Below are 14,309 nucleotides of genomic sequence, written 5' to 3' on the forward strand. Positions count from 1 at the left end.
AACTCAATTTACCGTCAACTCTGACTGCTGCCTGACTATCCATGTAAAGACCTTTAATTGCTTGCAAAAGTTTGCCTCCTATTCCATAATCTTGTATAACAGACAATAGCTTCCTCCTAGGAAACTGGTCATATGCCTTTTGTAGATCTATAAAGCATAGATACAATTCCATGTTCCACTCGTAACACTTCTCCATTATTTGCCATAAGCTAAAGATCTGGTCCTGACAACCTCTAAGAGGCCTAAACCCACACTGATTTTCATCCAATTTGTCCTCAGCTAATAATCGCACTTTCCTTTCAACAATACCTGAGAAGATTTTACCCACAACGCTGATTAAAGAGATACCTCTGTAGTTGTTACAATCTTTTCTGTTTCCGTGTTTAAAGATTGGTGTGATTACTGCTTTCGTCCAGTCTGATGGAACCTGTCCCGACTCCCACGCCATTTCAATTAACCTGTGTAGCCATTTAAGACCTGACATTCCACTGTATTTTATGAGTTCCGACTTAATTTCATCCACCCCAGCCACTTTATTGCACTGCAATCTATTGACCATTTTCTCCACTTCCTCAAATGTGATCCTATTTCCATCATCATTCCTATCCCATTGTACATCAAAATCTGAAACAGTACTGATCGTATTTTCACCTACATTGAGCAACTTTTCAAAATATTCCCTCCATCTGCCCAAGGCATCAACAGGATTCACCAGCAGTTTTCCTGACCTGTCCAAAATACTTGTCATTTCCTTCTTACCTCCCTTTCAAAGGCTGCTAGTTACACTCCGGAATGGTTTTCCAGCAGCTTGACCCAAAGTCTCCAACCTGTTTTCAAAGTCTTCCCAGGATTTCTTCTTGTATTCTGCAATTATCTGTTTGGCTTTGTTTCTTTCTTCAACATAACTTTCTCTGTCTACCTGAGTTCTAGTATGTAGCCATATTTGATACGCCTTCTTTTTCCTTTTACAGGCTCCCTTGACTGTGTCATTCCACCAAGCTGTTTGCTTAATCCTATCTTTACACACTACTGTTCCAAGACATTGTTTAGCCACTTCTAGTACGGTGTCCCTGTACCTTGTCCATTCCTTTTCCAATGACTGTAATTGACTACATTCAACTAACTGGTACGTTTCTGAGATCACTGTTATGTACTTGTGCCTGATTTCTTTATCCTGAAGTTTCTCCACTCTTATCCTCCTACATATGATCTGACCTTCTGCACTTTCGGCCTCACAATACCAATTTCACTGCAGATTAAATAGTGATCAGTGTCATCTAAGAATCCCCTGAATACACGTGTGTCCCTCACAGTCTTTCTGAATTCCTGATCTGTTATTATATAGTCAATGACAGATCTGGTTCCCCTGCCTTTCCAAGTATACCGGTGAATGTTCTTATGTTTAAAAAAGGAGTTTGTGATTACTAAGCGCATACTGGCACAGAAATCCAAGAGTTGTGTCCCATTCCTGTTGGCCTCCATATCCTCTCCAAATTTGCCCATAACCTTTTCATACCCTTCTGTTCGATTTCTAATCCTGGCATTAAAATCACGCATGAGCAGAACACTGTCCTTGTCCTTTACTCTAACAACTACATCACTGAGTGTGTCATATAAACTATCCATCTTATTTTGATCTGTCCCTTCACAGTGCAAACATACTGGCACAATCCTAATTTTCTTGCTAGACACTGTCAAATCTATCCACATCAGTCGTTCGTATGCATACCTTATTGCAACTATGCTGGGTTCCATTTCTTTCCTGATGTGAAGCCCTACACCCCATTGTGCTATTCCTGCTTTGACTCCTGACAGATAGACCTTGTATTCTCCCACTTCCTCTTCTTTCTCACCCCTTACCCGAATGTCACTAACAGCTAAAACGTCCAACCCCATCTTATTTGCAGCCTCTGCCAGCTCTACCTTCTTCCCAGAGTAGCCCCCATTGATATTAATAGCTCCCCATCTTGTTACCATTCATTTGCCGAATCATATCTTAGGAGTCCCTGGTTTGTCAATTAGAGGTGGGACTCCATCACCTCCAAAAGTCTGAGGCATTTTGCTCTGATTGTTGCCAGCATCATATTTAAAGTACCAGGGAAGCAGGTTGCTAGCCTTACTTGCCCTAGGTCCCATTGAGTTTTACCCCTAACGGTTGAGGGACTAACCGGTGGATTTGGTAGTCTTTGCCGTCTGAGCACAAAGGTGACCACGACTCAGAATATGTCCAAGATGCCTAGCCTTATTCCAAAGTAACTGGTATCCGACTGTCAGGACCACTTGGCCACTCATACGTTGCCAGTTGTTCATGAACTACGACATGACAACAGGATGCACACCATGATTCTTAATGACAATTAATTCTATCAAACAATGCAAAATATGGTTTCAATTGCCTGACACTGCAGTCGTGTGTGTGTGTGTGTATGTTACTGCAGACAGTATTCAAGCACGCTTCCCTTGAAAGCTTTGACTTGTCTTGAGGTCCTCATTTGCTACATTTTCCCATGAACTTAGTTTCCTTTTTTTGACTATTTATGACATGTTGTTGTTGTTGTTGTTGTTGTCTTCAGTCCTGAGACTGGTTTGATGCAGCTCTCCATGCTACTCTATCCTGTGCAAGCTTCTTCATCTCCCAGTACTTACTGCAATCTACATCCTTCTGAATCTGCTTAGTGTATTCATCTCTTGGTCTCCCTCTATGATTTTTACCCTTCACGCTGCCCTCCAATGCTAAATTTGTGATCCCTTGATGCCTCAGAACATGTCCTACCAACCGATCCCTTCTTCTTGTCAAGTTGTGCCACAGACTCCTCTTCTCCCCAATTCTACTCAATACCTCCTCATTAGTTATGTGATCTATCCATCTAATCTTCAGCATTCTTCTGTAGCACCACATTTCGAAAGCTTCTATTCTCTTCTTGTCCAAACTATTTATCGTCCATGTTTCACTTCCATACATGGCTATACTCCATAAATAAACTTTCAGAAAGACTTCCTGACACTTAAATCTATACTCGATGTTAACAAATTTCTCTTCTTCAGAAACGCTTTCCTTGCCATTGCCAGTCTACATTTTATATCCTCTCTACTTCGACCATCATCAGTTATTTTGCTCCTCAAATAGCAAAACTCCTTTACTACTTTAAGTGTCTCATTTCCTAATATAATTCCCTCAGCATCACCCAATTTAATTTGACTACATTCCATTATCCTCGTTTTGCTTTTGTTGATGTTCATCTTATATCCTCCTTTCAAGACACTGTCCATTCCGCTCAACTGCTCTTCCAAGTCCTTTGCTGTCTCTGACAGAATTACAATGTCATCGTCGAACCTCAACATTTTTATTTCTTCTCCATGGTCTTTAATACCTACTCTGAATTTTTCTTTGCTTCCTTTACTGCTTGCTCAATATACAGATTGAATAACATTGGGGACAGGCTACAACCCTGTCTCACTCCCTTCCCAACTACTGCTTCCCTTTCATGCCCCTCGACTCTTATAACTGCCATCTGGTTCTGTACAAATTGTAAATAGCCTTTCGCTCCCTGTATTTTACCCCTGCTACATTTAGAATTTGAAAGAGAGTATTCCAGTCAACATTGTCAAAAGCTTTCTCTAAGTCTACAAATGCTAGAAATATAGGTTTCCCTTTCCTTAATCTATTTTCTGAGATAAGTCACAGGGTCAGTATTGCCTCACGTGTTCCAACATTTCTGCGGAATCCAAACTGATCTTCACCGAGGTTGGCTTCTACCAGTTTTTCCATTCGTCTGTAAAGAATTCACGTTAGTATTTTGCAGCTGTGACTTATTAAGCTGATAGTCCGGTAATTTTCACATCTGTCAATACCTGCTTTCTTTGGGATTGGAATTATTATATTCTTCTTGAAGTCTGAGGGTATTTCGCCTGTCTCATACATCTTGCTCACCAGATGGTAGAGTTTTGCCAGGACTGGCTCTCCCAAAGCCATCAGTAGTTCCAATGGAATGTTGTCTACTCCCAGGGTCTTGTTTCGACTTAGGTCTTTCAGTGCTCTGTCAAACTCTTCACGCAGTATCTTATCTCCCATTTCATCTTCATCTACATCCTCTTCCATTTCCATAATATTGTCCTCAAGTACATCGCCCTTGTATAGACCCTCTACATACTCCTTCCACCTTTCTGCTTTCCCTTCTTTGCTTAGAACTGGGTTTCCATCTGAGCTCTTGATATTCATACAAGTGGCTCTCTTTTCTCCAAAGGTCTCTTTAATTTTCCTGTAGGCAGTATGTATCTTACCCCTAGTGAGATAAGCCTCTACATCCTTACATTTGTCCTCTAGCCATGCCTGCTTAGCCATTTTGCACTTCCTACTGATCTCATTTTTGAGACGTTTGTGTTCCTTTTTGCCTGCTTCATTTGCTGCATTTTTATATTTTCTCCATTTATGACATATTTTTACTCATAACTGAGTTGCTTACTACCATTTATTTCACTTCTATCTTCTCATCTCAGGTTTACCAGTTGCGTGAGATTCTATGTTATGCTGTATGGTATGTCTCCCATATATAGAGCATTGAATGACTTTTCCTGTAGCTTTTCTTGCATATATAGAGCACTGAATGACTTTTCCTGTGGCTTTTCCAATATTTTAAGCCTTATCAGTCTTTCTCCCTTCAACTCTTACGGATTGACATGTACTGCTGTTTGGCGAGTAGATCTCTCTCCACTTGTATTGTAAATACAAGGGTGTCCCCCCCCCCCAGCCTCCGAACAAGCTATAAATAAAAGACAAGTTCAGAGAAAACAATTATTTTAATACCAAAAGTTTTGTACACTTATGGTTACTTTTCAGCATAACCACCAAAAAGATTGAGATATGTATCATACCTGTGGACATGCTTTGCAATGAAACTTCCTGGCAGATTAAAACTGTGCTGGACCGAGACACAAACTCGGGACCTTTGCCTTTCACGGGCAACAGCTCTACGAACTGAGCTACCCAAGCATGACTCATGCCCTGTCCTCACATGTTTACTTCTGCCAGTACCTCGTCTCCTACCTTCCAAACTTAACAGAAGCTCTCCTGCGAAACTTGCAGAACTAGCACTCCTGAAAGAAAGGATATTGTGGAGACATGGCTCAGCCACAGCCTGGGGGATGTTTCCAGTTTGGAAGGTAGGAGACGAGGTACAGGCAGAAGTAAAGGTGTGAGGACGGGGCGTGAGTCATGCATGGGTAGCTCAGTTAGTAGAGTACTTGCCCACAAAAGGCAAAGGTCCCGAGTTCGAGTCTCGGTCCGGCACACAGTTTTAATCTGCCAGGAAGTTTCATATCAGCGCCTACTCTGCTGCAGAGTGAAAATCTCATTCTGGAAGTTTTGCAATACCCTCTTCAAAAAATGTTGCCACCAATGATTGCAAATGAGCATTGACGTTCTTTTGGAGATCTTCATTGGTTTGAAAATGCTGCCCTCGTACCCACGTCTTCAGGCAGCATTCCTCTTCGTTTGTTTTGAATAACAAAAGTTTGCATTTGACTTCCGGAATTGTGTTGATCCATGACAACACTCGTCTACACACTGCTGGCACAACCCAATTGCTCCTGGAATAATTTCAGAGAGGCATTTTCGATTATCCACCATATAGTCCTGCCTGACCTGGCACCCAGTGATTTCTGCCTTTTCCCTGAACTGAAGACGTGGCTAGGAGGGCAGCACTTTCAAACCAATGAAGATCTTCAAAACAACCTCAATGCTCATTTGCAATCATTGGTGGCAACATTTTTTGAAGAGGGTATTGCAAAGCTTGTCTCAATCTTTTTGTTAATTATGTTGAAAAGTAACCATAAGTGTACAATACTGTTGGTAGTAAAATAATTGTTTTCTATGAAATTGTCTTTTGTTTATAGCCTATCAAAGGCTGAAAAAAAAAAAAAAAAAAATTGGCCCTCGTATTTTACACAAACAGACATAATGTCTTACGGGATAACAGCAATCAGTAATTTTATAATGTTACTTAAAATCCGTCTTGATTGCAATTTTTTTTTTTTTATTATTCATATGACCGGTTTCAATGAACCGAAACCTCGTATTTTAGTTGACTAATTTCTGTGTATTACAGAAAGTTGTTGTTGGGTCAGCTGTAAGGAGCATATGGATCTCGCACTGCAGAATTGGCCTTCAAAGTCACCTGGTTCCACTGGTTGTGATTACTTACATAACAGGAAGCAAAGAGCTGCCCTAATAGGAGTGGCTGAAACAATAAAATCAGAGTGGGGGAACTATTAACTACGGTATTTCCCAAGGCTTGATACTTGGACCACTGATCTTCTTAGTGTATATTAATGTTCTATAAACATCAGTAAATAACAAGACAAATATAGTAATTTTTGCTTATGATACAAGTAACTTGGTCAAGGGCATCAAATCCTCAGTGCTGATTATAACTGAAACAATAACAACACAAGTATACAGGTGAAGAATCGTAATGGAAACTATTCTATGCATCAATCTGACATTCGTCAGGAGAATAAAAAATTGCTGTGTTTCTGTTCTATGTAATTTATTTGTTCCAAAAAAATTCAGAAGGTATTCTGAAACCACAGAAATGTGCAGCTCATTGTATTACCACAAATGCTGTTATTGTGAAAGATGATGATCTTTGACAAACTGGCAACACAAGTTACGTGCAGATAAATAAAAATAAAATTTATTTGCATTTGAAACAGTGAGATAACAGGTATGGTAAGTATTTCATGAATACCACATTGACTTGTAATCAAGTTGGACAACAAACAGCAGATGTCATAACTGAAAAAGGTATCTCAAATCAAACAGAAGTCCAAAAATAAACAATTTACACAGAGAATAAAGTCATTGTGTGGGACAAAAAGGAGACTGTAACTACTATCTTGGAACAGCTCTGATGTTGGCATTGTAATACAAAGAACATGGCAAAATATTGAAGCAAGTAATCCAGAAATCAAAGCAACCTTATTATAAGAAAAAAAAAAAATTACATCAGGGGCAGCAAAATAAACACCGTGTGGGATATAGTGAAGACACAGACAGGTGGGGCCAAAAAGGAAGAGGAACAGATAGCGCTAAAAATAAATGAGACACTGGTAACAAGTGCATTTAGTGTTGCAAACCTCTTAAACAAGTGCTTTATTTCTGTTACTGACAGTTTGGGATTATCGGGTTCAGTGAACATTGCAATGGAGTACCTGAGACTAGTCTTTAAAAATAACTTCATAAAATGGAAATGACACTCACGTCTCCCAAAGAACTAGCATCCATCTTAAAATCCTTAAAATTTAAGTATTCTAATGGGTATGATAACATATCAATGAAGTTAATCAAAGAGTACTCATGCGAGTTGAGCTCTAACTTTAATTATCTATGTAATCAATCTCTTATCAGCGGAACATTTCTATACTGGCTAAAATATGCTGAAGTTAAGCCTCTTTACAAGAAGGGGGATAAAGAGATACCATCAAACTATCAACCAATTTCACTTTTGCCAGTTCCTCAAAAATATTTGAAAAGGTTGTGTTCAAGCCTCTCCTTAAGCACCTGACTGCAAATAATATATTGTCCAAGTCACAGTTTGAGTTTCTTAAGGGTTCTGATACAGAGATAGCTATTTACACTTCAGTGAAAATGTACTAATTCATCAGATAATAAATTAGAGGCTACTGGCATTTTCTGTGACCTGTCAAAAACATTTGGCTGTGTGAACCACAGCATTCTCTTAAGTATATTAGAATATTATTATAGTGTCACCGGCAATGCTGCAAAATGGTTTGAGTCTTATCTATCTAATAAGAAACAAAGGGTGTTGCTGTGAAATATCTGTGCAGTAAGCAGTCAGTCTTCATCTGATTGGGAATTAATTACATGTGGTGTTCCTCAAGGTTCCCTCTTGGTTACATTGCTTTTTCTTGTGTACATTAATGACCTCTCTCATCTGTTACATTGCCAGATGCGAAGTTTGTTTTATTTGCAGAAGATACAAACATTGCAATAAGTAGCAAGTCAAGTACCGATTTAGGAACAGCTGGTAATCAAATTTTCACTGATATTAATAAATGGTTTAAAGCTAATTCACTGTCATTAAACTCTGAAAAGACCCACTATAAGGCAGTTCAGAACCTGTAAGAGATTTCCTTTCAGCATGTGTATAACATATGAAGAATGCAGGTCGAAGAGGTTGACAGTGTTATATTTCTGGGATCACAACATGATAATAAATTTATTTGGAAGGGCATACCACAGAATTGCTAAAGCACCTAAACAAGTCTGTATTTGCAGTGAGAATGATGTCAGATGTAGGAGATATAAATATAAAAAAACTTGCATACTTTGCTTACTTTTATTCTATTATGTCACACGGGATCATATTCTGGGGTAACTCATCAAACAGAGCAAAAGTTTTTAGCATGCAGAAGTATGTAATAAGAATCATTTGTGGTGCAAATTGAAGAACATCATGTAGAAACCTGTTCCAGGAACTTTGTATTCTAACCACTGCTTCTCAGTACATTTATTCCGTAATGAAATTTGTTGCAAGTAATACATCTCTATCTCCAACCAATAGCTCAACACATAGTATCAATACTAAGAATATGAACAATCTACAGTACATAAAGAGCTAAAATCAGTTGCCTTGGTCCAAAAAGGGGTCCAGTATTCAGGAACACACAGTTTCAATAAATTGCCAGCAACCATTAAAAACTTGGTTTCAGATACAGCACAGTTTAAACATACGAGGTGTGGCTAGAAAAAAACCGGACTAGTACTGGTGAAACAATAAAACGAATGCAATAAGGCTGAAAGTCGCGTGGCCTGTCACGTGACTCTCGCTCCGCCTACTGCTCGAGTTTCATCTGCCTCCTGCACTCAGTCTGCCCGTGGCGTCTGTTTTAAGTAGTTGATGTTTTGTCTGTGCGTCGGAAAATGTTGAGTGTACAGAAAGAACAGCGTGTTAACATCAAATTTTGTTTCAAACTAGAAAAATCTGCAAGTGAAACGTTTGTAATGTTACAACAAGTGTACGGCGATGATTGTTCATCGCGAACACAAGTGTTTGAGCGGTTTAAATGATTTAATGATGGCTGCGAAGACACCAGTGATGACACTCGCACTGGCAGACCATTGTCAGCAAAAACTGATGCAAACATTGAAAAAATCGGTAAACTTGTTCGACAAGATCGCCGTTTAACAATCAGAGCAGTGGCTGAGTTAACAGGAGTTGACAAGGAAAGTGTTAGGCAGATTCTTCATGAAAGTTTCAACATGAACAAAGTGTGTTCAAAAATGGTTCCAAAGTGTCTCACAATTGAACAGAAGGAACGCCGAAGAATGATTTGTTCTGACATCCTGGAAAACATTGAAAGTGATCCCACCTTCTTACAAAATGTTATTACTTGCGATGAATCGTGGTTTTTTACTTACGATCCCGAAACTAAACGCCAATCGATGCATTGGAAAACTCCTGGTTCTCCACGACAAAAAAAAGCACGAATGTCAAAATCGAAATTCAAGGCAATGATGATTGTTTTTTTTTACATCAAAGGGATTGTGCACATTGATTGGGTACCAGAGGGACAAACAGTGAATCAGCATTACTACATTAGCGTCCTGGCTACCCTACGTGAGCGAGTACGGAGAAAACGGAACGATTTGTGGAGAAAAAAGTCATGGATCCTTCACCAAGACAATGCCCCAGCTCACAGTGTGTTGTCAGTGAAGACGTTTTTGGCAAGTCAAGTCAGCTTTGAAAGGACTAGATTTGAGACTGTTGAAGCAGTAAAAGAAAAGGCGACGGAAGTAATGTATGGACTTACCGAAAATGATCTGCAGCATTGCTATGAACAGTGGAAAATTCGTTTGGAGTGGTGTAGAGACCGAGGAGGAGAGTACATTGAAGGAGATAACATGAAATTGTAAATAATTGTAAATAAATGTTTTTTCCAGCATCAGTCTGGTTTTTTTCTAGCCGCACCTCGTAGTTTGAAAGACTTTTTGATAGGTAACTCCTTCTACCCTATAGATGAGTATCTTAACAGGAACTGTTAGACCAGCTTAAGTAAAATGTCCATTAGATTTTGGTTGTAATAACACTCGGACACAACAGTCAAGATTAGGTATTTTGTGTATGATAATTGGACAGTGTATTAATCCTGTAAATATTAGCAGTTCCAGTTTACTGTAATGTATTCACCTATTTTAACAATCTCCTGACAAATGATCAGGGTAGTAATATTATATTCAAATGTTTTATGTCATTCTTTCTCACATGTTCCACACCAACAAGAATCGTCTCATTTTTGGGTCTATGGAACGAAAGCTGAATCTAATCTAATCTAATCTAATCTCATCAACTCAAAGGTTGGTTTGAAGAAAAAAAATGGTTCAAATGGCTCTGAGCACTATGGGACTCAACTGCTGTGGTCATAAGTCCCCTAGAACTTAGAACTACTTAAACCTAACTAACCTAAGGACAGCACACAACACCCAGCCATCACGAGGCAGAGAAAATCCCTGACCCCTCCGGGAATCGAACCAGGGAACCCGGGTGGTTTGAAGACTTCAGGGCTGTACTTGGCATTGTCCTATCATAGGTGATACACCTTTGCCTTCCTCTGAACATACAATGACTTACAAAATCAGTTATTAGGGATCTACAGTTTAAGGTGGACTCTGATCCACAGTAAAAGTTGGCATTTTTCACATTAACAAACATTGCCAGAGGTGAATACATGCCCAAGACTTTTTAAATTATGACATCGGCCATTTGTTGTCAGACTTGAGTCCCAAGTCATGTGGTATCCATTGAATATTTACCATAGCTGTTACCCCACTATTTCAAATGCAAAGCCATTTTTAAAATTTTTGTTTATCTGTGCATAACTTGTATTATCAGTTTATCAAAGATCATCATCCGTCACAGTATCAGCATTTTATCTATTTGTAAGGCACTTGCTTTTGATGAAGAAGAATTTTTCTGTTCATGTAAATACGCTTTGTCCTTCAAAAGTTATCAGTTTACTGATGAATTTGTCAAATGTGTACTAATATATGAACTGAAGCTGAATGCCACAACTTGAGGGGCAGTTGCGGCTTTTCTATTTATTATGTTAGACAATATTATGGAAAGAAAAGTTGCTACTCACCATATAGCAGAGATACTGAGTTGCAAATAGGCAGAACAAAAAGACTGTCACACATAAAGCTTTCGGCCAGTAAGGCCTTCGTCAAAAATAGACGACAGACACACATACACACACTCACACAAATGCAGCTCTCACACGCGACTGCAGTCTCAGACAACTGAAAACACACTGAGCAGCAGCACCAGTGCATGATGGGAATGGTGACTGGGTGGGGGTAAGGAGGCTGGGGCGGGTAGGAGGAAGGATAGTATGGTAGGACTGGCAGACAGTGAAATGCTGCAGGTTAGACGGAGAGCAGGGGAGAGGTTGGGGGGGGGGGGGGGGGGAGAAGTAGTGGAAAAGGAGAGAAATAAAAAGACTGGGTGTGATGGTGGAATGATGGCTGTGTAGTGCTGGAATGGGACTATGGAGAGGCTGAATGGGTGAGGATAGTGACTAATAAAGGAGGATTGCGGGAATGTAGGATATATTGCAGGGAAAGCTCCCACCTGTGCAATTTGGAAAAGCTGGTGTTGGTAGGAAGGATCCCGATGCTCAGGCTGTGAAGCAGTCATTGAAAAGAAGAATGTTGTGTTGGGTGGCATGCTCAGCAGTGGGGTGGTCCACTTGTTTCTTGGCCACAGTTTTTTGGTGGCCATTCATGCAGAAAGACAGCTTGCTGGTTGTCATGCCCACATAGAATGCAGCACAGTGGTTGCAGCTTAGCTTGTAGATCACATGCCTGGTTTCACAGGTAGCCCTGCCATTGATGGGATACATGATGTTTATGAATGGACCGGAGTAAGTGGTGGTAGGAGAATGTATAGAACAGGTCTTGCATTTAAATCTATTACAGGGGTATGAGCCATGAGGTAAGGGGTTGGGAGCAGGGGTTTTGTAAGGATGGACAAGTATATTGTGTAGGTTTGGTGGACAGCGGAATACCACTGTGGTAGGGGTGGGAAGGATAGTGTGACTACAGGGAATGCTCCTCTGTGGCCAGACAGTGGGACTTTGGGAGGTGGTGGGAGATTGGAATGATAAGGCATGGGAGATTAGTTTTTGTACAAGTTTGGGAGTATAATTATGGTCTGTGAAGACTTCAGTCTACCCTCAGTATATTTCAAGAGGGACCACTCATCACTGCAGATGTGACAACCAAGGGTGGCTAGGCTGTATGGAAGGGACTTCTTGGTATGGAATGGGTGGCAGCTTCTTTCCTTTTCTGCTAAACCCCGTTCCCTTCTCCTCCCTGCCCTAGCCTCCTCCTTACCCCCACCCAGTCATCACTCTCGTAATGCACTGGTGCTGCTGCTTGCAGTGTGCTTTCAATTGCCTATGACTGTAGTCATGTGTGTGATTTGCATGTGCGTGTGTGCGTGTGTGTGTGTGTGTGTGTGTGTGTGTGTGTGTGTGTGTGTCCATCATCTATTTTTGATGAAGACCTTACTGGCCGAAAGCTTTTTGTGTGACAGTCTGTTTGTTGTGCCTATCTGTGACTCAGCATCTCCACTATATGGTGAGTAGCAACTTTTCTTTTCATAATACTGTTACGTTCCATCCTGCGTTTTCCATTATTATGAAAGACACGAATTTTGGGCATTTGAAAACGTAAGCTGAGCATGACAAATGCTTAGAACACATAACCTATATCTGTATTTAATGCTAATTACATTATTAATAAAATCTGCAGAAGTAATTTATTGTAGCTCCATCTCTATATTAACATATACTGAGACATGTTCAGTATCCACATTCTACAATGTGATCCATGGAGCACCATGTGAAATAATGAATAAATGAATTCTGTTTGCTCTCTTTCCCAAATTTGATTTTAACATTATCTTTTCCTTCTTCACAGTATTAAAAAAAGTAATTGTGACAGATATTGTCATTCAACGCAGAGTAGAAAAAAAAGGAAAAATGTGATGTTAATAGTGTTTTGTGAATTTATGTGACAAGATATAGAAGGACAGAAACATTCTTAATACTTCTCAGTTAGAACACATTACCACTCCACAAGATCCTGCATTTGCGTCTGTGTCTGCCACACCAGTGAAAGATATCATTTCACAAATTGACACAGATGCATTAGTTGTGTTTGTGTATTTTTGATACTCCTTGTATTCTTCAGCTGATGCAAACATCTGTGGTACCCAGTGACGTATGGTATTTGAACTGGAAATTAAATCAGACTATTACAAATCTGGAAACTGAATGACAGGCTGAGTTGACTTGTGTGTATTATACTAAAATAAAAAAGTTTGTGTATAATGTAAATTACATTTTTTGTGACTTTTGGCATTTCATTTTATGAAAAGGTAATACAGCTCACTTTTGTAGCCAATTCATAGTTTAACGATTACTTTTTTGTGATTATGATTTAGTTATTGTCAACTGAAACTCATGAAACAGTCCGTTGTTGCTTGATGGTGAACATAAAAAGATTATCATTGGTTAACAACTAATTATCTGTACTGTTATGTGAATAGCCATGCTAATAAAGCACCAGCAACTGCATTTATTTAAATATTAATTGTGTGTCTTAACCATAATCTCATTGTGCACTGCTCTTTGCCGGTTATTTTCACCTTCTCTGCTCCTCTCATATCTCCACTCCCCACACCTGGCAGCATTGCCCTGCCACCATCTAGTCCCTGCATGCACCACCATGCATATTCCACCAGACAGTGCTAACTTCTTTACCACCATGTGTACCACACTATCCTTTCTCCCTTCCCCACCCCATTTTGGATTGCTGTTTTCATTCAATGTGACAGTTTCATTCTGGCTGGAGCGGCCTAAGAGCAGTCATGTGAGGGGTGCTTGCTTGTGTGTGTTTTATTTTCTGAAGGATGCTTTGGTCAAAAGCTCAATGTGTATCAATCTTTTCATTGTGCCTGTCTGCAATTCAGTGCATCACCTTTATGGTGAATAACGGTCCATCTTTTTTATAATATTGTTGATAAATAAAACTGGTTGTTTAAATTTATTTAGACTTCATTATAAAAACTGCGGTCATGCATATTTGCATAGTTTGTCATAAATGGTAATACTGGAAATCATATGCTTCATGATAGCCAACATGGTGTTGTAGTTTATGTAACAACAACCAAGAATGGTCTGCAAATGAAACAAGTGTTTTCTTTGACACTCAAAATGTCATCTTG

At 39.6% G+C, this 14,309-nt stretch overlaps 1 protein-coding gene across 1 annotated transcript in view; it reads right to left on the minus strand.

Moving 5' to 3' along the window:
- Positions 1-14,309, minus strand: part of LOC124615923 (synaptic vesicle glycoprotein 2B-like) — a 252,280-nt gene that overhangs the window by 63,733 nt on the left and 174,238 nt on the right. The window contains exon 8 of the mRNA XM_047144107.1: positions 13,152-13,317. Within this exon, the coding sequence (XP_047000063.1) occupies positions 13,152-13,317 (166 nt within the window). The remainder of the gene's footprint in view (positions 1-13,151; positions 13,318-14,309) is intronic.

The sequence above is a fragment of the Schistocerca americana genome, chromosome 5 (genome assembly GCF_021461395.2).
Source record: "Schistocerca americana isolate TAMUIC-IGC-003095 chromosome 5, iqSchAmer2.1, whole genome shotgun sequence".
In the NCBI taxonomy this organism is placed as follows: Eukaryota; Metazoa; Arthropoda; class Insecta; order Orthoptera; family Acrididae; genus Schistocerca; species Schistocerca americana.